Source organism: Vicugna pacos, chromosome 3, assembly GCF_048564905.1.
Source record: "Vicugna pacos chromosome 3, VicPac4, whole genome shotgun sequence".
Classification (NCBI taxonomy): Eukaryota; Metazoa; Chordata; class Mammalia; order Artiodactyla; family Camelidae; genus Vicugna; species Vicugna pacos.
The window spans coordinates 14125107-14148378 of NC_132989.1; the positions used below are offsets into that span (position 1 = coordinate 14125107).

The 23272-nt window shown below is 53.4% G+C and overlaps 2 protein-coding genes across 9 annotated transcripts in view; one reads left to right on the plus strand and one right to left on the minus strand.

Annotated features, from left to right (window-relative positions):
• TNIP1 (TNFAIP3 interacting protein 1) overlaps nt 1-9533 on the plus strand; it is a 47373-nt gene extending 37840 nt beyond the window's left edge. For 4 of the 8 annotated variants that reach the window (XM_031671213.2, XM_072954499.1, XM_031671236.2 and 1 more), the window contains 7 exons: nt 1376-1504; nt 3720-3851; nt 5036-5161; nt 5670-5735; nt 6076-6267; nt 7132-7222; nt 8763-9533. In XM_031671213.2, coding sequence (XP_031527073.2) covers nt 1376-1504; nt 3720-3851; nt 5036-5161; nt 5670-5735; nt 6076-6267; nt 7132-7222; nt 8763-8797 — 771 coding nt within the window. In that variant the 3' untranslated portion in view covers nt 8798-9533. Of the gene's footprint in view, nt 1-1375; nt 1505-3719; nt 3852-5035; nt 5162-5669; nt 5736-6075; nt 6268-7131; nt 7223-8703 lie in introns of those variants that run through there. The other 4 variants (XM_006204432.4, XM_072954513.1, XM_015239377.3 and 1 more) reach the window with 4 other exon arrangements.
• A 521-nt stretch (nt 9534-10054) lies between these two features.
• On the minus strand, nt 10055-18375 carry GPX3 (glutathione peroxidase 3). Its single transcript, XM_006204436.4, has 5 exons — nt 18211-18375; nt 13327-13480; nt 12051-12168; nt 11508-11607; nt 10055-11110 (listed from the first exon to the last, which is right to left on the minus strand). Exons 1-5 carry the CDS (start codon nt 18295-18297, stop codon nt 10889-10891), a joined length of 681 nt encoding a protein of 226 aa, XP_006204498.2. The 5' UTR covers nt 18298-18375; the 3' UTR covers nt 10055-10888.
• Between the last annotated feature and the right edge of the window lie 4897 nt (nt 18376-23272).

Here is a 23272-nt window from a genome sequence, read left to right on the forward strand (position 1 = left end):
ACAGTCACACCTTGGCCTGTCAGCCGGGCCCGGGCTCACACCGGATGTGAGACAAGTCCCTGGCACCAGTGCTTCCCTGTCAGCTGGGGGAAAGGTGGGATGTTTCACGACAAAGTGTGGCCCTGTGGATAAGGATACGTGGTGACAGAGGCCACATTGACCCGAGAGCCTCTTAACTGGGGAGTCAGCAACGACTCCCACAAGATGGGACCAAGTCTGCCCCGAGTGATCTCTGGCTGGAAGCACCTCACCAGCTAGCTTGCAGAATATCACGCAGGGCTGGGATGAAAACAAACCCCTGTGGCCACCTCCTAGTCCACATGCTGTGAATACATAGGTGTGAAATGTCCACATGACACAGATACAGTGAGAGGTTCCCTGGACCATCTCCCCTCATCACCTCCATCCCCCAGTTCCAGGCCCTCCCCAGTGGTAACCACTGTACCATTTCGGTGTGTCTTTCTCGGCCTCTTATCTCTTGTACACACAAAAGTAGACGGTTTAATGTGGGGGTGCAGCGTGCTGCCCTCTTCTATTTTAAACAATTCCTTTGGCTTGCAAGGGGGGAGAGAGCCCCGGAATTAGGAGACCTGGGTTCTTGCCTAGCCCCAGCTACTGTGTAGCTTGAGTAAGTCACTGCCCCTCTCATTTCCTGTTGTAGAAAAGGGCTAGGACTTGATGCCCTCTAAGGGCCATTCCAGCTGTGGCTCTTTGCAGTGAAGCACTTTGATTGTTCCATAGTAGGTATGGAGCCAACGCTTCCACCTTGAAGCCTGCCCTGGTTTCTTTTCAGCTTAGTGTTCTCTCTGTAACCTCACGGTACTTTGCTTCTCTGTGGAGGAACCCTTTTTGCCTTATGCTGTGTTTATTTCTTTGAGGGCCTTTTCTCCTCTGGGCTCAGAGACCATAAGAGCTGAAAGGACCTTTGGAGACCTTCAGTTTATCACTTTCTGTGCATCATAGAAGACCCCTGTGTTAATCTGGTGGAAAGTATGGCTTTTTCTCTAGAAAGTTGCACAAAATTTTGCTCTTAGTTTGGTAGCTCACGGACCTCCCGAAGCCCATCCATGACTCATGTTATGAGCCCCTTGTCCATGGCAGATAGGTGAGCTTAGGCGAGAAAGGGCTGTAACAGTGCCTGAGGGCTCAACTCGCTGTGAGAGGAGCCAGTGGCGGAACCCAGGGCCTTTCACTCAGCTGAGCAGCCTCTTCCTTGAAGACAGAACTATGCGGACATTACCGCTCTCACCAGAGCCTTGTGCATGAAATCTTGGGGACTGCGGGATGAGAGCGAGGAGAGGCATGGCTGCGTGTGGGGTGGGGCAGGCAGTCAGGAGCCCAGGCCCGCTGCTTACCAGCCCTGTGTTCCCTGCAGACCGACAAGGAGCAGCTGACAGCAGAGGCCAAGGAGCTGCGCCAGAAGGTCAAGTACCTGCAGGATCAGCTGAGCCCGCTCACCCGGCAGCGGGAGTACCAGGAGAAGGAGATCCAGCGGCTCAACAGGGTGGGCATCTCGGCCCTGCTCCGTGAGGAGGCCAGGCTTCCCCAAGCCCTGCTGCAATGCCCGCCCTATGGCAGTGTCCCCGGACCCTCAGCTCAGGAGGGCTGATTCCTGGGTCAGGGCGCGGGCGCTGAGAGCCTCGTTGCAGCCCCGTGGTCCTCACCATCTGTCTTCCCACTCCCGCATGCTGAGCCGGTGCTCGCTCCCCTGCAGGCCTTGGATGTGCTATTCACCCCCAACGTGCCGCCTGCTCATTGTTCAGGTTTCACTTTAGTGCTGCTTCCCCTGTGAGGCCTCCCTCCCCACTGAGTCTCCTTTGGGTCCCCCTGCCTCCCTGTTCCATGTGCCTAAAGCACCAGCAGCTCCTTTCACACCCCTTCCAGCACTTCCTTGTGATGGTATCTTGATGGTCTGTCTGCCCGTCCAGCACTGGGAGGTGTGCGTCTTCACCAGGGCACCGCCCCGGCATGTGCTCAGGAAAAGCTTGCTGAAGGGGATGGATGAGCACAGGCTGGGGTTCCTGCCCTTGAGAAGGGGGACCCAGGAAGACAGGGCCTGGGTGGGTGTGGGGGGGCCCCGGTAAAGCAGAAACCCTCTTCTCTGAGCCAAGGCAAAGGGCGGAAAGGCCGGGCCAGGCTGGGGCTGGTTCTGGTCCCAGCTTATAGCCCCTCAAACCTCTCTGGGCCTCAGTTTTGCCATCTGAACCCTAGTTGGGATCAGGCTAGTCCTGCCCACCTTCCATTGCAGGGGTTAAAGAAGCGAGCTGACAGGAGGGGCTTTAAAAGGAAACATTCTCCAAAGGCTCAGCTTTTCCTCCTTTGAGTCAATGTTCAGCTTTTCCTCCCTTCCTGTGTGTCTTACCTTTCCCCTCTGCCTCCTCATTTGCATTCACTGGTCCCTAGCCCTGCTGGTGTAACCCTCTCTGTTTGGTCTTGGTGTTTGATAAGCATTGGTGATGCTAAGTCTGGGGCCTTGGGACCTGTTTTCAAGAGAAAAGAGTGACCTGACCCAGGCTGGGGGATTTAGGGGTGTAAATCCAGGCAGAGTATTGTACGTGGTGCTGGTTGTAGAGATGCCCCAGGCAGGTTTGCTGCCCTCCAGGTTTCTGTGGCTTATCTGGGGCAGACGCCGGTGGGGATGATTAATGCAAGGCTCCCCCTGTCCTTGGACCTCAGTCTTCTCATCTAAAAAACAGGGCAGATGGAGGAGGAGGAGGATAACATGGAGTCATCGCCTCCCCTCACAGCATCCTGAATTTACTCTTGGCTCAGCAGTTTCCTCGTGTTTCTGGGGACGTTGAGGGACCAAGTGGGGCCCATGTCCAAGTTGGGGAGGATTTCCTTTATCTCCCCCACGGTCCAGGGAGGCACTGTGAGCAACACTGACGTGTGGCCAGCAGAGCCCCCTGTCCAGGGAGTAAAGTCCAGGTGATGATGAGGGTGGCTGGTCTGTGGAGGTGTTCCAGAGTTCTCAAGCACCATGTTAACAGGGTTGAAGGAGAAACCCAGTTAATGGAAAACTTTTAAGAGGACGTGAGCACACTGTTTACGTAAGGAAAAGTATTTTGTGAACATGGTAACATAGGGGTGCTTTTTAAATTTTCAAAATGTTATTTAGTGATGTTTCAGGCCATTTTCAGGGTTGGAAAGGTAAAATATTAAGTCAAAATTAAAATCCATTCTAATCTAACCACAGAAGAGGTGGAGATGGAGGGGTTGGCTTGATGGGAATGGGTTGCAGAAGCTGAAGAATCTCAGGGCAGGCAGTTGTCAAGGAGACTGAAGCTTCTGCCCCCAAAGGACTTAGTGTTCTTTCTAGGTCTGGATGCTGAGAATTGAGGCACACCTTTTCAGAGAGGGGGACACTCTCCTTTCCACATGAAGACCCCAGTTCAGGCTGCTGGTTGAGAGCACATGCTGGCTTTGAATCCATGCTTTGCCACTTACTGCTATATGACTTTGAACAAATCACTTGAAGTCTCTGAACCTCACTTATCACATCCATAAAATGGGGACGATGGTCACAATCTTTTCTTTAGAGGACTATGGATGGAGAGAATTCAATGTAATGAGGTGTGTGTACAAACAAGGTAGCACTTATTAAATAGTGGTGGTTATTGTTGTTATGAGGAAGGGGGCCCAGAGGATGACCCTGCCAATGGGGCCTGACTTCTGGGGGCTTCTGGTGATGAGTCCATCTCCTCTCTTCCTGATCCCAGGCCCTGGAGGAAGCACTGAGCATCCAGGCTTCCCCAACATCTCCACCAACAGCATTTGGGAGCCCGGAAGGAGCTGGAGGCCTGCTGAGGAAGCAGGAGCTGGTCACACAGAACGAATTGCTGAAACAGCAGGTGAGGCTTGGGGAAGAGGGCAGACAGGAGGTGTTGCTCAGTGGAGCTGGAGCATTCCTGAGGGCCCAGGATGGGCCTTGAATCACGTGGAAGCTGTAATCTGTAGTCCACTTTCTGGCCATCGGCCAGGACCCCTGTCTGGTTATAGGTTTACCCTTCTCATCATTTAGATCATTTCCCTACCACCTTCATGATTTAACCATCTCTGTGTTCCAGCTGTGCTGTTATTTACCTAGTATTTTAAAAACAATTTTTAAAATAAATTTAATAAATACATTTGAAAGGGAACTTCAGATTTCTTCTATAAATGGAAAAACCTGTTTATTATCTGTCATAAATAGTAACTCGGGGGAGGGTAATAGCACAGTGGTAGAGTAGAGCTCATGCTTGGCAAGCTCAAGGTCCTGGGTTCAATCCCCGGTACCTCCATTAAAAAAAAAGTAACTACAAGCAGTAAATGCAGTAAAGACAGAATAGTGCTATTAAACTCTAACTGGATACTCTTGCCTGATGAAAACTCTGAACTTGAGTCTTCTTTCCCTTTATTTAAGGGAAATTAACAAGTACTAGAAAGCTGTCAAAGACATAGCAGCTTTGTCCTTGGAGGGACACTGAGGATTGAAAGGAAATGGAAGAGGTCTTGGCTCCCTCATGTGTTTCTGTGCTATTTGGTGCCATGCTTTGGGTCCTTTTAAATCATCTCGAACCTGGTTAGCATCTCCCTGATCTGCAGTAAGAAGTGAAACTGCAGAAGCGGAGACGGGGCCCCGTGCCAGGGCACCCCTCAAGCCTTGTGACAGGTGTGTGGGTCCCCTGCTCTCGGAGCCAGGATACCAGTCCTCCGCTCATACCTGTTTCTGTGGCCTCCACCTCACTGTGGGCCTCAGCAGAGTGAGAGGATTGGACTGGTTGATGGCTATCAACCTTTTTTTTTTTTTTAAGCCATGGATCCTTTTTTCCAATAGAGCCCCGTGTTGAAGCCCAGAACATAAAACAGAGGCACCCAGAACTACTGTCTTAAGTTGAGAGTGGGGGGCTGGAGGTGCGCCTGTTCCCCTCCCCACAGGGATTTTTGAGATGGGGTGAAGCCAGCTCTCATGTCTGACTCCCATCAGGAGGCTTGGGGCTCCGGGCCTTCACCCAGAGCTGCTCCTCCTCCCCACCCCTCCTCCCCGCCCCTTCAGGTGAAGATCTTTGAGGAGGACTTCCAGAGGGAGCGCAGCGACCGGGAGCGCATGAACGAGGAGAAGGAAGAGCTGAAGAAGCAGGTGGAGAAGTTGCAGGCCCAGGTCACCCTGTCGAACGCCCAGGTGAGAGCAGCTGGATCACAGAAGGGGCAGCTGGCTGTCCTCGTGGGGCGGGGGCCCTGGGTTGGAAGGTCCCTGGTGAGACTGGATGTCAGGACACTCACTCATTCTCCTTCCAGCTCTGCTGCCACATTTCTCTGTCCCTCAGAGAGGCTCTTCCTTTCTCTGACCTCTAGCTCTGATTTTCCATCATCAGTTTTGATGCCTTAAAAGGGCAAATTTAGAAATTAACTCCGAGCCACCCACTCTCCCCCAGATTGGAACCAAAAGGTATTAATATGGAAGCCCTCCTGACCTGTGTTCAGACTACACGTACAAGGAGCAGGCCTTACCTGCGGGCTGCACTCCGCCCCCCCACCGGGCCCTTTCCCGGGGCTGGGCCAGGCAGGACAGCCCAGATTGGAGGCCTCGTGCATTGGCCGGTCAACCCTGGGGCTGGTTAGGCCTGGATCCAGGCCTGGCTAGGAAGTGCCTGTGCCAACAGTCTTCTCCCCTTCCCGCCTTCTCTCAGCTAAAAGCCTTCAAAGATGAAGAAAAGGCGAAAGAAGCCCTCAGACAGCAGAAGAGGAAAGCAAAGGTGAGGAGGCTTGAGGGAGGAAGCAGCATTTAGCTTGTCTTACCTTCTCCTGGAAGCTACAGTCTGATGGGAGAGGTGTTGTTTGCACAGGTGTCCAGCTCACTAACGAGGTAATGCAGGCAGAGCTTTTAGAACAGTGCTTGGTATAGAGTAAGTGCTCGGGACGCATTAACTGTCATCATGGTTGATGCTCTGTGCCATGTGCCAGCCTTCTATGCCCACGTGCCAGTCTTCAGAGAACTGAGATTCTAAGTAGAGGTGGGGAGGTCGGATGGGTGTCACTGGGGATGGCTTGTGCAGCCTGTCACAGCCCAGAACCAGATGTCAGTCTTTCTTGCAGACCTCAGCAGACCGCTACCACGTGGAGCCCCACCCAGAGCACCTCTGCGGGGCCTACCCCTATGCCTACCCGCCCATGCCCCCCATGATGCCGCACCACGGCTTTGAGGACTGGTCCCAGATCCGCTACCCTCCTCCCCCCACGGCTATGGAGCACCCGCCCCCACATCCCAACTCACGCCTCTTCCATCTGGTGAGTCTGTGCCCCTCCCTCCCTGCAGGACACGCACAGACCACCCGGACACACTCCAGAGGGCAAGGGCAAGGGCAAGTGCCGGGTCAGAAAGCGCATCCTTGGCCCGGCCCATCTGAACAGCACTGTGGGGTGCGGCCTGCTGTGCAGGGGCAGGACTTCCAGCCCCGGGCTGCTCTGGGTCACTGGTGTGGGACAGAAGAGGCCGAGGAAGGGAGCGGGGCAGGAAGGAGGGCTCCCTCCAGCCAGCCAGGCCCAGGGCACCAGAGCACGTGACCTCCACCTGTGACCAGGTGCCAGGCCCCCACCAGCCATTCTCTCCCTTTGCTTCTCCTTCTCTTTTCCCTTCTCAGTTTCCTTTCCTTTCCTCTTTTCTTCTTTTTTTTTTTTTTTTGCTTTTTTCCCCCTTGCTTATCATTTCTGTCCCCAGCGAGCTGCTGTCACACATCCCATCCTCTCTGGTGCCTCTGCCACAGCCCCTTCAGGCTTTCCCACTCTTACCCGGACAACAACCACTGCCTCCAGTCCGGCCTCTCCCCCAGCTTCTCACCCACAGCCATTCCTTCCACGCATCTTCTTTAAACACTGGAGTATCGTGTGGAACTTAAGCGATCTGCTCCGGGGTTATGAAGACCTGGACTCAAATCAGAGCTTGTCTACTTGCCTAGCTGGACAAACTTCTTCAAGTTACTCAACCCCTCTGAGCCTCAGCTTCCTTTCCTGTAAAGTGGGGATGGCAACCTGGGTTGTTGTAAGGACTCAGTGATACTTGATTAATGTGGGCTTAGCACTCTTCCTGCACAGTGGCTGCTACCATACTTTTCCAGTATGGTTTTTGATTACTAAGCGCCGGTTTTGTTGCAGCCAGAATACACCTGGCGGCTGCCCTGTGGAGGGATACGGAATCAGAGTTCCCAAGTGATGGACTCGCCCGCAGCCAGGCCTGCAGAGCCAGGTGAGCCGGATCCCCTGGCCCTGGGTCTTGTCTTCCACCGGGGAAGATCATTCTTAGCTGCCAGGGTCGCCCCGGTTTGGGGACGCTGTTGCTACCTCCTGATCTGGTTGGAAGATAGGCCCAGCTTTCTGAAGCAGTCTTCTCAGAAGGGGATGGTGACTGCAGGGCGAGGGGATTGAAACCATTCCTTCATTCATTATAGTTTACCGTCCACCTGCCAGGCACTGTGCTGGCCAGGACAGAGCAGAAGCAGATACGGTCCCCACCCTTATGACCTTACTGTCTACTGAGGAGCACAGAGATGAACAGTAAAGGTCACACCAGTGGGCGTACAATTGCACTCAAGCACCCTGGGGGAGGAAGAGCAGATTTCTGTGAGAGCAGACAGCAGGGGAACCCGGCCCAGCCTGGAGGCACTGGCGTTTGTGTTGAGACCCTCGGAATGAGCAGCATTAATGAGTGAAGGAGAAGCAGAGGATGTTCTTGCAGAGAAAGGACAAATGCAAAGGCTTCAGTGGGAGGGAGTGAGGAAGTGTGGCCGACTTGAGGCTGGAGAGAAGGTTGGTGTGGCTGGAGCCGGGAACAAGGTCGGGGAGGAGATAGGGGCAAGGCGAGGAGGTCAGGGAGGTCGGCGGGTCCCGGCCGTGAGGGCCTTGCAGGCCACGACAGAAGGCTGGTCGTTATCCTAAAGAGGATGTGCAGGCCTTGGGTATTTTAAAATCAGAGTGGCATGACAGGTTAAATTTGCATTTTAAAAAGCTCCCTTTGGTCATGGTATCCGCCATAAACAGTTGGGGACTGGAGGTCTGTTCGCTAGTCATGAAAGGACCCCGGGCCCTTAGTCGCTCTGTTCACTTTCTGCGAGGCTCTTGTGGGGCAGAAGGCACTGCCTGGCCTGTGGGGCTTCTGGGAACAGGATTGCGTCTAGCGGCTAGGCGATAGGGAGGCCAAGTCCATCTCAGCAGAAAGAGGAGTTTTGAAAGCTGTGCAGAAATGGAGCCAGCTCTGCCAGGAGGTGGAGCGCCTGCCGCAGGAGGGGTGTGAGCAGAGGCTGCAGGGCGACTTGGAGGGAGCGTGGTTTGGAGGAGCCAGTGGTTGGAAGGCTGTGTTGGGTTGATCAGTCATTTTTCTAATGGTTCCTCGCAAAGTCCTGGAGGTTCTGTGGCGCCCCTCGGAGGCTGCTTTGATGAGGACACAGGGTGGCCAGATGGGCAGGGCTGTCCCCTCCCTAGAACTACTCCGCTTCGGGGTCCAGAACCGACTGACTAGGCTCCAGCACTTCCTAGACCTGGGGCTTCAGGCAAGTTCTTTAAAACTCTCTGTGTCCCTGTTCCCTCCCCCATAAAGAGATGACGGTCTGCCTGCTTCCTGGGGCCAGGGCAAGGATTGAATGGCAAACGTACCTATGGCACTTCGCCCAGGGCCTGGCACACACCCAACAACCCTGTTTTTCTCCACTCTTACTCTGTTGGTTTCCACAGGACTTTGAAACCTACTGCACCACATCATCTTTAAGTCCTCAAAATTTTTGTTTATTTAGAGTCTACCAAAAATGACCGCGAGGGGCCTCAGTGAGACCAGATTACGTCACTTGGCTCCACCTTCGTCTTACAGAGCCAGCTGACTTCAGACTACCGAAAAACTAGAGGCCACGTGCTCTGTGTGGCCAGAGCCTCCAGGAGGCTGAGATGGATGGCCAACTTGTGCTCTGGCCCCAACCCGAACTGTTTCCAGACTGGGGAGGCTCCATCCAGAAGGCATCCGTCCGGGCCTCTCCTTTGGAGTGATCGGGAAAAACTCACTACTCTGCCACTGAGTGGAGAGAAGCGTCATGTGGCCTTGGCCTGCCATCCTCTGCAGGAGCTGCCGGGGGATGTCAGTCTTTAGTGGGGTGCAATCAAGACCCCTTCGTTTCAAAACTTCCCCAGAAGTGTTTCAGCAGCCCCTCTGGGGACCACATTCAATTCATGTGTTTTATTTTTGCTTCAAGCTCTGCTGTAGCAGGACCTGCCCCATGCATACCCTCTCTACTCCGAGGGGCTGCGGGAAGAGCAGGTTTGCCTCCAGGAGCAGAAGAAAACCACGAGTCATCCTGCTGCTGGGCCCCCGCCCATGGCAGCCTCACCAGTGCCACTGCAGCCCGGGATGAAGGTCATCCCAGCCACATCTGCCAACAACCCCAGCCTGAAGCTGCCAGGCCCTCGGCCTGTAGCTGGAGGCCTGTGGTCCCGGAGGCCTGGATTGGGGTGGCTCTTGATCCCTGGGCAACTGTTTGCACGAATCTTGGACATAAATCCAAGTTGAAGATCAACATTTTGTGACTGGTGTTCTTTGATGCCCTGGCTAATGTTCCCCTCCCAGTCAACCAGTGTGGCTTTCCTGTTGCCTCCCTCAGTGCTCTGTTCCTCCCAGACCCCCTGAGAGCATCACCATTACTCTTGGCAGATGTCTCCTGGGGCCCTGCTCAGAGCCGCCATGAGCGCTGGGCGTCCAGGGCCTGGGAGTCAGGCAACCTGGATTTATATTCGGTCCTTCCCCTCACTTGTCAGGAGACCTTGGACAAGGCCTGGCCCTTCTCTGAGCCTCAGTTTCCTCATCTGTCAAACGAAACCACCACATCTCAGCCCTAGCTGCCTTAGAGAATGGTGGGATGAGAGGAGACGTGGACTGGTCTTATAAACTCCAAATGCTGACCGAGGAAGCAGAGCAGGCCTAGGTAGAAACCAAAAAGCAAGGGTCCAAAGCACTGCCTTCATTTTGTTTTCTCTTCTCCTCCCTGCCTCCCGCCCTCACTGGCGCAGCCGCTTGAGGAAGCACCACAGGAGGCTGAGCTGCTGCAGAAAGGCCTTTACTAGGCACACAGGGATGAGTCTAACGCCAGTGGGTCAGGGTGAGGGGAGAGGGCACGTCCTCCGAAGGAGCGGGGGTGGCATCCCTGCCCGGGGGCTTCAGCCTGAATGCACTAAGGGCTGGCCCTTCAGACAGGCTCAAGGGAGGCCCGCCCACTAGGGCTTCGGGCCCCTCCTTCATTCAGATGCCGCCTCTGACCTGGCGAACGTGGTCCTCGCTCTCACAGCTGCCTTGGCCACTCTCAGGGAACACTGTGGGGTGGGTAGGGGGCTTGGGAGGGCCCTCAGGAAGGAGAGGAGGGAGGTTGGGCAGTGTGGCAGACCCAGAAGCTTCCAGGCACTTCAGTGTTGGTGTTTAGAGGCAGTGGGGGATGCTGGCGCCAAGGGTTGACGTTTAGGTAGGAGCAGAACAATTGAATCTAGAGCTGGTTTTTTCCTTTGGGCTCAGCTGAAAGTGAATTGGTATCATTGGAACAGAGAGCCGGAGAGAAAAGGGAGTTATTCTCTGGTACTCTCCACGGCATACAGCTGTGGGCACACAGACAGTACACATTCCTGGATATTCGTGCAGGTCAACACATATGGCTGTACACTCACATGTGTGCACACACGGTCACACACACCCATAGGCATAGAATGCAGACACCCACGTGCACAGCAGTACAGACACAATCGTATGCGCACGTTCGTGTCAGGCTGGGGCTTTGTGTAACAGGGTCTAGAGTGGGAGTGTGGTGTGGTTGGAGAAGTGGATTCCTTCCTGCACAGGGTCCTCCCCAGCCCCTGCACGGTGGACATAGGTTGGGGTGGGCCTCAGTTACTTCCCCTTGGCCTCCAGGAACGCCCGCCGCCGCATGTAGGCCAGGATGTCCATCTTGACAGTGTTGACCGTGGTCCGGTGGTACCAGCGCATGATGGGTATACCGTCTGGCCCCACCAGGAACTTCTCAAAGTTCCAGCGGATGTCGTGGACCTTCATGGGTTCCCAGAAGAGGCGGCCAGGTGAGCCCAGGAGCTCCGAGGTAGGAGGACAGGAGTTCTGGAGCGGGCATGAGAGTAACCTTAGCCCTGCTTGGGGCCCCTCCCACTGCCTCCCTAGGCCTTTTTGTGGGTAGGGGAACAGCCTGGCACTGGGAAAGAACACCAGTTTCAGAGTTAGAAAACTGAATCCCAGCCCTGGCTCTAGCAGATTGTGAGACCCTAAGCTTGTCCCTTTTGGGGCCCACCTGTAAAACGGGCTGGTGAGACCCTAAGATCTGCAAAGCTTTCTAGCTGGAATAACAATCAGATGCCAAGAAATTCCCCAGGAGCCCAGGAGCAGAGGAGGTTGGCACGGCCCTTGCCTACATGGGCTGGAGCCAGGAGCAGCTGCAGCCCCGTCCAGAGCCAGCATCCGCCGGGCAGAGAGGCTCCTACAGAGCTGGCTGTGAACTCACCTTCAGGAATGTGTAGAACTTCTGCTCTTTCTCCCCGTTCACATCCCCTTTCTCAAAGAGTTGGAAGTTCGGAACGAAACCCCCACCTGGTCGGACATACCTACAAGGAATGTTCTTATGTGGGTCCCAGGAAGATGGGCACAGGGCTCAGAAACGAGAGGAAGGGCTAGAACAGGGTGGGGGGTGTTGGGAATCTGTGAATTTTGCTCTATAGTGGGCAGTGGGAGCTGATGAATATTGAGTGGGCAGAGGCATAATGTGGGTCTGCAGTCTTTTTCCAGTTTGGTACTGTCTCAGTCACCCCTGGCCCGCACTGTCCTCCCTGACCCTGGTCATGCAGTCACAACCAGTCATCCCTGTCCCTGTCCCTCTCCTGTCCCTCTTCCACTCATTCCACTAATCGGGGTTCCTGGAAGGGGACAGTAGTTCTTGGTGGTGTCCATCATGAGTAGGGGTCAGTGCAAGAGATGCCCAGAGCCTGGGCTGGGGGGCAGGGTGGGATGTGCTAGCGGAGCCTTCTCCAGACACCGAGCGAGCACTCACTTGAGACTGGGTAGGATCTCCGAGTTCTCTCCTGGTTCCTGTTTTCCGAATTGGTTGCAGGGGAAGCCCAGAATGACCAGACCAAATGGCCCCAGCTCTTCCTGTAGTGCATTCAGTTCTGGGCCAGGGAGGGAGAGAGCAGAGATGAGGGGGTAGCCTGGCACGGAGCCCTGCCTGCCGTGTACCACTCCACCTGTTCACCCACTGTACAGATGACATCACTGAGGCCTGACGGGAAGAGACTTGCCCAAGATCCCCCAGTGAGTGTGGCAATGCTGGGACTCAAGTCCCAACCTCCCGGTTCCAACGTGGCTGGGCTGGAGGTTGGGGGTAAACAGCAATACGCTTCCTCGTCAGTAGTCAGTCGCCCACCCACGGCCAAGGTCCACCCCGTGGGCCCGCAGGCTGAGGGCTCCTTCAGGCCTCTCAGGATTGAGTTTCCTGGAGCAGGAACCAGACAACTTCCCCAGGGTGGGGTGGAGTGGGCCCTCACAACCCTCCTCTACTCAGAATTCAGGAATCCCAGGGAGGTCGTGCCCAGCTCCCCAGATCACTTTGCCTGCGATTCTCAACATTCTGGGTCAGACTGCCTTTGCCTGCCCCCCACCCCCACTAGCAGACTGTGCTCAGCCCCAAAGCACTTTCTTGTGGGTGCTGTCAGGTGCCTTTGGCTTGGCTATTCCCTCAGGCTTTTAACTCTGCCCCAGCTAGGGAGAAAGGAGTGAGGATACTAGGGATCGTGAAACCTGGGGGAAATGCCCGGTTCTGCCACGAACACACATACTCTCAGGCCCCTGCTGGGGCGGGAGGCAGGGGGAGAAGAGAAAACAAAATGAAGGGAGTGCTTTGGACCCTTGGTTTTTGGTTTCTATCTAGGCCTGCTTTCCAGGGTCCAAGAGAAGCACTAAGGCAGATGGGGCCGAGGGCAGGTGAGAAATTCTCAGCAAGCTAACGCTATTATTTCTTACTCCAGTGAAAGGACGCTTAAGGCACAAACCCAGTCTCCCCCATCCCTCTGCTTTTAGGGCTGTTGAGGTGCCCAGGGATGAAGGGTAACTGAGAATCTTCTAGTACACGTTTGAAGGCGATCAGACTTCAGGCTTATATAATCATTTTCACAGAACCGTGGAACACAGCGGAACTGGGATACAGGGTTTGGAATCTCATGATCACCTTACCCCTTCCGCCTTGCACCAGAAAAGCTCCTGTGATTGGAATGTACCCAACTGGCAGAAGCAGCCCCAAATAAAGCAGGGGAGGAGGGATGGGCTCTTACCAATGTACTGGCTTGTCAGGCCTCAGTAGCTGGCCACGTTGACAAAGAGGATGTATTTGCCAGCGTACTTCTTAAAGGGGATGTACTCCTCCCCATCGATGGTGAGGGCTCCGTACTCGTAGATGGTGCCGCTCGCTCCAGTGTGGCAGTCCGTCTGGAGCAGAAGCCAGGGAGCGGTCAGAGCGGGAAGGGAACTTGGACGCCAGTTTTCAGGATAACAGGGAGAGGTGAAACTGACTTGCCCAAACGGTCTTGACTCGCGCAAGACCACTCCAAGAATTAGAGCTGGACTAGCACTGAGGTCTCCTAATTGCTCGTATAAGATAATAATTTTGAAAGCACTTAATAAGCTGGTGAGTGCTATGGAAACTTGGAGAATTACTCACTACGGCCATTATACTTCTGGGCTACACATCAATTAATCAACGTTCAGCAGGCAGGTTCTGAGGGAGACGACCGTGATGCTGGTGGTTGTGTTCTTGGATGGGCTGGTGGAGACTGCCTGGGGGGCTGTTGCAATGACGCAGGCAGGTGATGATGGGAGCCTGAACTAGAGCATTGTGAGGAAGAACCGAACCGAAAGGAGGAAGCAGCAGTATGGAGAGTGGTGATTCAGAGGTTCCAAATCTGGAGGACTGGAAAGCTGAGGCTGTTGGTGTAAAATAGGGAAGTAGGACCAGGGCCAGGACTGGGGCCAGGACCCGGGCGAGGCCTGCCGTGAGGATTTGCTGTTGGTCACGGTGAAGCCCCAGTGCCCAGCAGGTGTTCCTGGTAGGTGAGTAATTGTGACGATGACCATGATGCCTCTTCTTTGCCTAACTGCTGCTCCAGAACTTGTCCGGATGGTGTACAATGGACTGCGTGTTAGGGGACCTGGATTCCACGTCCAGCTCTGCCACTAAGTTCCTGTGTGGTCTTGGCTAACCCTTGCTCTTCTCTGGGTCTAAGTTTTCTCATTTATAAAGTGAGAACCTTGAACGGGACCAGCTATTCTCCACGATGGCTGGACAGCTTCCCTCTCAGTGGAAGAGGAGGGGATGGATTACTGCTAGCAGGCGGGATACTGCCTTTGCCCCTACTCAACCTCTGCCTTGTCTCTACCATTTTTGGTACAGACTCCAAAAATCTGGGTCTACTCTTGAAAGGGTCTCATGGCATCAGTACCACAATCAGCAGGTGGGTCGGTTGTGATGAGGAAGGAAAAAGCTTGCCAGCCCTGTATCAGAGGATCTCTAAGGTCCTTTCTGGCCCTGCCATCCGATGACTGGTATAAAAACAGTGAACAAATCGAGTGCAAACTAGCAGCATAGCCCAGGAGAGGCAGAGACAGGTGGTTGGAATTAGAGAAGCAAATTCACGCCCTTTCTTCCCATCAAGTCTGGAAATCCTGTCATCAAGGCAGGACACCTGGGCCCAACTACGTGAAGCGTGAAGCATGAAGCAGGCTGGCAGGGCGGGGCCCCAGGAGGGTGTAGAAAAGCAGCCTCTGTCTTAAAGATGCTGCAGCCCTGTTGAGCTAGAAGAGGCTGGGCTCCCTCAACAAGGCCATTCGCTGACAGCCGCAAGCTCTCCTCTTGGCTCAGGTACGTAGTCCCTGCTTTACGTGAGTAATACTCCATGCCCCGTGACTTGTGGTGGATGCTGGAAGCAGGCCTGAGCCCTAAGCTCAACATTCCTCCAGCCCCTGAGCCTCCTTGGCCCTGGCGGCAGGGATCAGTTCCACCTCCACATACAAACAGCCGGGACACAACCAACACACCCCAGCTGGCCACAGACGTCTAGCAGCCAGAAAGCAAGGCCTTTTGCGTGCCTCTCCACCCCCTCCACTCTGCCTTACCCGAAAACTGTGAAATGGGGAGAAAAAAGCCAAGAGGTTGCTCAAGTAATGGGAGCTCGGAAGCTTGTAAACAGCAGGACGATCAGCTTCTGAGCAGTTTCGGGGGGAGTGGCGGGGGTGGAGGGTCAGGGGAATCTCCTCTCATTAGATTTGAGCCTCTGCTGGCTGTGTGGCCCTGGGCAGTCATTCTCTGCGCCTCCATCTGCTGACAGGTGAGGATAATATCACCTGCCTCCCAAAATGGCTGTGAGAATTTGCTAACAGATCAAAACTGTCTTGAAAGCCTCCTGGAAACAAATCCCCCCATTAAGGGATAGTGAGGATTCTGCCTGAGGCCAGGGTAAAGGGTCCTGACGTCCCTACCTTGTTGTGAAGAGGAGAGGTGATCCTCTTTGATGTTCCTCAGCCAGTATGAAGACGATGATGCTCTGGGCAGGGTGTCTCCAGGAGGAGATGTGTGACAAAGCCTCCACACTTTCTACTGGGGCCAGTGCTGTGAGTTCAGACCGGGGTGGGTCAGAGGGTACCCAAGGTGGGGGAAGCCATGGCCTGCGTTCACCACAGAGCTTACAGCCCAGTCCTTATGGGAGTCCGCTTCCCTCTCCTGGGCCCATGGAGTCCCAGAGCCGTTGCACCTTAACCAGGAGGCCAGAGGGGGAGGAAGGGACAGGCAGCGAGGGTGCCTCAGTCCTCCCACAATTGGACAAGATAGGTGAGTTCTGATGGCTTAAAAGTGGGAGTGGGGACCCAGCCAGGACCCCGGCTTGAGTTGCTGGCCCTCTCTTTCTCCTCACCCACCCTACCACTCCCATCAACGTGAAGGTGTGAAAGGAGAGCTAGACTAGGGGCAGGAGCCCTGAGTTCTGGGTCTCTGATCCTGTGTGACCACTCCTGTGCCCTCTTTGGGGCTCTGTTTCCTCCACTGTGAGATGGCGTCAGATTCAGTGCTGTCTTAAGGGCTCCTCAGCTGACTGTCAGCCTGTGGTTCCATGATTCTCTCTGCCTGGTTTAGTCACCTAGAAACCAGCAGTTACTAGGATCCCATGCACGTCAGCAGTTGTTACTCTCTCTAGCCTCCGCAAAGTCCTTTTGTAGAGGAAGGACAGGGAGGCCGGGCAGCCTTAAGCTGGACTGGAGAGCAGACGCAGCAAGGAAAGGATTCCTTTTGTCTCCCAGCCCCTCCCTTTGAATTGAGAGGAGACAAACATCCCTCTGGGGCTGTTACCCTTTGTCCATCCCATTCTCCACCTGCCCCTTGCCCCACCCCACGTTGCTGGAGTTGGGGATAAGGGGTTGAGTCCTAGAACCCAGGGCTATGACATTTCGACTCTCTGAGGACCTGAGAGGAGACATGGGCATGCCCAGGCTGACATTAGCTAGCAGGTCCTACTGGTTGCAACTGATAGGATCATACCTCACTTTAAGGCTTTTCTAGACTATACCCATTCTGTTTTCTCTGAATCCATCTGTTCCTCCCCAGAGTTCTACAGAGAACACACAATGATGATGAGTTATTCATGGGATCCATGTTCTTACCGCCAGCCTTTTTGAAGCAGGGCCCAATCTTCCCTTCTCCACATCTCCCAAAACTGAGGTTACAGGACTGACTCCACGATAACTGGCCTGCCTATGGTCTACCCCTACTTCTTGAAACTCACTGCCATCCCTGAGCTGGAAGATGCCTTCTGAGTTGGAAATAATGAACAGGACTGGATACAAAGCCAGAGGCTTGAAGGAAGTGGCCTCATAACCATCCAGTCTCTAGGCTGACTTCAAGGAGGGGCAGACTGAATGGAATTTAGGCTGAGGACAGGATGGAGGATAGAAACAGACAGAAGGAACCTTGCATTTGGAATGGGTTTCCTGTGCAGTAGATAGGATTTGGAAACAAAATCATGGAGTCTAAGATCTTAGAATGAGAACCTGGAAGATTTGAGAAACACAAAACTCAAAGCTGCTTCTTGAGCTAATATAAGCGTGGTGCATGTGCATGTGTGTGTTGGGAAGCTGGAGACAAAAATCTCTCTCTTTGGGTGTATTCTGTGCCTGGCTTCTGCCTCCCCACCTGGGGAAGAGGAGAAGCCTGCATGGCCCACCTTGGCATATTTGTCCAGGAGATCAGCATGCTGGGTCACCCCTGCTCCTGGCTCAGTATACCCGCTCTAGCTCAGGGGCACACACTCTGCTGGAGGGAGACTAGGGCTCAGGAGAACTCTGCCCCTCCTATTGAGCTGTCAGCCCCCACTTTCCATAACTACCAGGTGTGCTCAGGCCAATATGGGCAGTGGGTGGTGGGTCGGGAGGCTGCCCCAAACAGGAAAGCCTTCTGAGAACGGCATCTGGGTTTTGCTGCTTCTCTGTGCATCCCCTCTGCCATCATCAGCTGCATTGTGTCCTGTCCTCCCACCCCCTGCAGATGGGGGAACTGACACTCAGACAGGCTTAGGGAACTAGTGAGCATCGTGGGTGTTCTGCGCTGCCAGCTCAGAGCTCTTTCTGTCACAGACCTCTGCCTCTCCTGCCAGTGTCCCAGAATCCAAGTGGGCATTTCCACCCGTATTTCTGCTTCGGTTAGACGAGGACCACTCAGCTGCGTTGTCCTTCCCTTGCATCTTGCCTGCCAGTCCCCATGGAAACCTCCGCAGCCAACCCAGACCTGGAGTCTGCAGGCCTTTTTCTGTGCCCCCACCCCCTTCAGGCCCCACTGGACGGGAGTATCCAGAAACAGACGGTGGCGTGGATGCAGAAAGGCGACCCTGAGGTAGCTGTGGGGAAGAAAGCGTGAACTCGGTGGAGAAGGACCTTCCTCCCCAATTCATTCTGCCCCCCCGGCACACCCAGGTCTCCGACAGATGGAAATACGAAGAGTCTGAGGAAGGTCCGGGTGCGCCACAGAGGGAGGCAACGGGAGTTAAAGGCGTCTCACGCACCTAGGTGTCACCCTTCTGGAGGGGAGCCCGGGAAGAGGGGTGCCTGGCCACTCACTGAGAGATGGACACCTGCGGGCTAGGTTAGTTCACCAGTCCCCCACCCCAAGGCTCACTCACCTTCAACTTCTCCTGTCCCCGGCTCGGCGGGACGAAGCCGGCCAGGAGCAGGGAGAGAAGGCAGGATGCCCGGAAGAGCCGGGCCATGGCGGGCTGGGGGCGCGTCTCGGGCTCGCCGGAGACGCTGTCTGATCCCAGGTCACCGTCCGTCTGAGGTGTCGGCCGTTCTCAGCCACCTTTCAAGCCCTCAGCGATGACCAATCCGCGGCCGGGCCCGAGTCCTTGTAGCCAATCGCAGAGCGGCTGGCATTTCAGGGGCGGGCACTACTTACCCTCCGCTTCTGCCCCTCCCCAGCCCCCGAGCTGCAGTGACATAAGCAAGTCTGGGAAGAGAGATGGGAGCCAGGTCCCAATGAACCCGTGAGGCGGCCCCCTCTTCCTTCGACTCTATAAAGTGCAGGGAGAGGCTGGCACAATGTCCTCCAGCACAGCCAGGGAAAGAGCTTTAAACCAAGAAAACTGATGGAACACCCACCCCATGGGGTTCCCTGCTCCCTCCCGCCTCCATTCTGGTTGAAGGGATGCTGAGGACTTAAAGTGTCAGCAAGATTTGAAGTGAGACTTCCAGGAAAATTTACTCTAGGTAGGTTTAGTGCTTAAGAAGCGAAGAGTAAGTGCCCTGGGACTTTGGGTGCAGCCTCGCCCGGGGAAGAACACTGGGACTCCTCACCTGGTTTGGGAGCAGAAAATACATTTGCTCCCTGTGTAGTCTTGAACATGTTGCTCCCCCTCTCTGGGCCTCACTTTCCCTCACTGTGTAATGATGGCGTTGGTTGATCTCTAAGGCCCTTCTTGTTCTGGCTTGATGACTTCCTTCTAAAATAAGTGTCAGACCTAGACCAGGAAACCTCTGGGAGTAGGGACCATAATCACCAGCTGGCACAGGGCCTAGAACACAACAGGTGCTTAATATTTGCAGCATTAGTCAACCAATGAATTCATTTCTCTGCCTGGAGATGCTGATGATCAAGTAAGGCAGCTCTAGGTCTGGGCTGTCTATGTAAGTTTCTGTCCACAGACAGGGGAATGCGCTGGGATCATTGCTTCCCAAATCTGACCATCAGAGTCACCTGAGAAGCTTTTCATACAGATTCCCAGGCCCCGTTCAGAATCACTGCATTAGAATCTCTTGTCTGTCTTCAGACATGTTCCAAAGGTGATTCTCTGTCTTCTGATGAAGAAGTACCTTGAGATAACATGCTTTTACTATGATTTAAGGGAGTATTGTCTCCGTGGGAATTTGGAAGTTCTCTCTCAAGTCCCACATTCTCTGTGATGCCTCCCTTACCTCAAACCACAGCCCGTTGAAGTAAAGGGAGTCTTGAAGGCCAGGAATTCTTTAAATGAGTTAAAACTTGGAAATATTTGAATAGTGGCTGACACAGAATATGTGCTCAATAAATATTATTCATTCAACCACTTCATTTCACTGAAGCCTAGCGATGGGGAACAATTCACCCAAGTTCCCAAAGCAAATCAGTGGCAGAGAGGAGACTAGAATCCAGGTCTCTGGTCTCCATTCTTGGGCCCTCTTGACTTTATTTTGTTGTCATTTGAAGGTCATATTTACCAAAAGATACAAACACCTGTATGCATATCAGTTTGTCAGGAATCCATTATTCATTAGCATCAGTAGGCATCTAGTGACCCTCAAAATAGTGACCGAACATCATGTCAACACCGTGAGAGATGTCAAAGCGTTTTCCGGCAGTAACAATCCCTGCCCTTGAAGGATGTCCAGCAGAGCCAGGGCTAGGGTGAGGCGAGGGCAGAGCTGGCACCTGAGGGTGAGCGCCTCCTCAAATTTTGCACCCCATGTGCCTGACTTGCCCCACCCTAGTCCCAGCCCTGGTGTTCATTTTCTCTGGGGGGTGACAAGAAGGAGCCAGAACCCGAGGCTTGCTGTGGGGCACAGACAAATTACTTTCCTTCTCTGGGCCTCAGTTGGTCCACCTGTTAAACAAGGGTCTTTGACAGTCTCTCCGTGGTGGTCTCTGTGGCTCCACAGAGCCAAGGGTCTTAGGAGGCCAGTGCCACACCAGAATCAGGAGTACTGGCTCCGTGGACAGCGGGGTGGGAGGCTGGGGGAGCACGGTGCAGCATGGGGCTGGGCCTTCATGATACCGGCTGCTTTCAGAGGAGGTCTGAGCCTCAGTACAAAGATCATGAAGACAAGGATAAAAACAGTGCTTGCCCGTCTTTTCACCATCAGCCTTTTTAGCGCCCTTGGTTGATGTGTTCCCAGGAAGCCTATGTTTTGAAAGATGTTGTTCTTCACCAGGCTGATTCCTCTTGCCCTCGGGTTGAAGTCCAAATTCCTTAGCACTTCAGACAGTATCCTCCAAATCCAGCTGCTTCTTCATCTTTTGCCACACTTTTCTTCTCTCTACCCCAGCTGTACTGGACTTTTCCTCAGTTCTTCCAACATGCGGTTGCCTCTTACCTCCAGGTCTTTTCTGTGTTGTTGCCTCTGCCTGGAGCTCCCCACGTTCCCTCTCTTTTACTGGTTCTCTCCTACCTTTCTTAGGTCTCCATGTAAATGTCACTTTTTAAGGGAAGAGTTTTGCTCAGGTCCTTTTGCTTTATTCTAGTTCCTAGAGTATTCGACATTTTCTACATCAACACTTTGCTGTACTTTACCATCATTTCTTTTTTCTTTTTTGGTGGGGGAGGTAATTAGGTTTATTTATTTATCCTTGGGGGAAGTATTGGGGCTTGAACCCAGGACTTCATGCATGCTAAACATGCGCTCTACCACTTGAGCTCTACCCTCCCCCTCTACCATCATTTCTTGTTTGTCCCTTTTCTACACTAAAACATAAGGGCCAAAAAGGCTTCATTCTCACCACTTTGCATGGGGTTTAATACACAGTAGATGCTCTAACTATTAAATAAGCAAAGATCAAATAAAACACTATTTGGCAAACAGAATAAGCAGGGCTTCAGGTCAGCAAGTGCTAACAGGCTTGAGCCCATGAAACTGGTCTGATTCCAGCTGCTGACAAGATTTGCGACACATCAGCTATGCTGAGTGGTTTGTCAGGGTCAGAGGATGATTTGCACTGGGTTTCAGGAAAGGAAGGGTGGAGACAGATGCTGTAAAGGAATCAGAAGCCAGTTTTGTTTCCAGCCTGAGAATGTGCCCTACTGCCTCCCAGATGAGTGGGCACCCAGGACCTCTTCACTCTTTTCTAGACACACAAGGAGCTCGCTACTTGCCTGCTTGGTGGGTGAATGGGGAGTACAGATGACTTAGAAGGAGATTTTTTTCTTAAAGTGCTGATGCTCGGTGTCTTCAAGGAAGAGGGAACATGAGTTAATAAATAAGATCTGTAAAAAGCCCAAACAATGGACGCTAGCCCTGTCATTGCTGAGTAAGCGCTGGACTCAGTGCTGGGGGCCAGCCAGTCCAACTGATGGGTCCCGGTGAGGACAGCGGAATGGAGGCCCAGCCCCCATCACTTCAGTGCCAACCTCAAACCATGCTCCTGTTTCACAATCAAGAAGAGATTGCAGAACCCAGATGGAGCCCTGAAGCTACTGGTTTCCTAAATAATTGGCAGATCCAGCCTCAGAGCCAGCCAGCAGACAGGGGGTCCATCAGGAGGAGAGAGGGCTAGAAACTTTGCCTTCGAAACCAATGCCTTGCCAACTCTGGGCCTCAGTTTCCTCATCTGTGGAGTGAGGAGTTGGATAAGTTCATCTCAAAGGCCAAACTTTTGGATGATAAGAGTAATAGCCAACATTCACCCAACATTCTATATAGAATCGTTTTGTTATTCTTTTATTACTTTTCACAATTTTAAATGCTCTCATTCATTTATCTACCTACAGTGGTCACTCCCATTCTCCTCCCACCTAGAATGTAAACAGCATAACATCAGAGACCATGTCTTATTCTCTGCTGTAACTCCAGCCCTACCAGAGTACCAGGCACACACAGAGGGTATTTAATAAATCGTTGTTTAAGAACAAACGAATGAACGAGTAAATGAATGAATGAATGAGATAAAAACAAGAGGGGGAGACATAGATTTGGGAGAGTCCCTAAATCCTTGTACTTTGCCTTTATTTAGAGACAAGCCCTGCCCCTCCCCACCATCCTTAGGCAGGGAGGGGTGCCACTCAGAAAGATTCATCTCTTCAGGAAGTGAGGTGCAGGTGAGGATGAGAGACGGGCTATGGAGAAGGATCAAGGTGAGCGGATCCTGAAGCTGAAAGCCTGAAAGAGATCTGGGCATCAACTTCCTTTTCCTTAAGGCTCTGTGGTCCACAGGAAATAACCTGGCCAAACACTGAACTCCAAAATATTTTAGGGCATCTAGTCAGAATCAGGTCCTGTCCTACATCTCAGGCTTTGGGCTCTCAACCTCATAGGGACTATCAGACCACAGGGGTCGTTGGGGATGATCTAGCTCCTCACTGCTCCAAGTGTGGTCTTTAGACTCCATTGACAGACGTCCCCACAGCTGTCAGCCCTGCTCCCAAGTTTCTTACACCACATTAAATGGACAAATTCATATCAACTATAAAGCTTATGCTTTTGAGAGGTAGAAGTTCTTTTTCAGGTCACCCATCCCCTGCTTTTCCTCCCACTTTCCATCTGTTCCTGGTCCTCCCAAGTCAAGGCCCTGGATGAATTGTGGGCAAGTCAGGTCCTTAAGCTTCACCCCAGGCTCTAAGCCCTACCTACTTCCTTGCCTTTTCCAAAACCAGCCTCTGCATCTACCCCAACTCTAGCCAGCAGGACCATCCCCGTCATGGTCAAAGCTATCATCAGGCCTGGCATGCAGCAAAAAGTGCCTGGAGAAGGGCTCCCCCTCCCCCAAATGCCCAAGAAATGTGGGGACCTCATTTTTGAGTTTGAAGTGGCCTTCCCCTGAGAATCCCCCAGACATCAAATACTGCACTCAAGCAGGGTCTTCTTCTATAGCTGCCCATTGTCCCCAAGGACTGACCAGGGGCCTTTCCAGGGCTCCAGGATTTCTGGATCATCCCACCACCTGTGGACCTGTGAGAGGATGGGAGGGCCCAGGGTGGACTTTTGTACTGCTTAATGTTT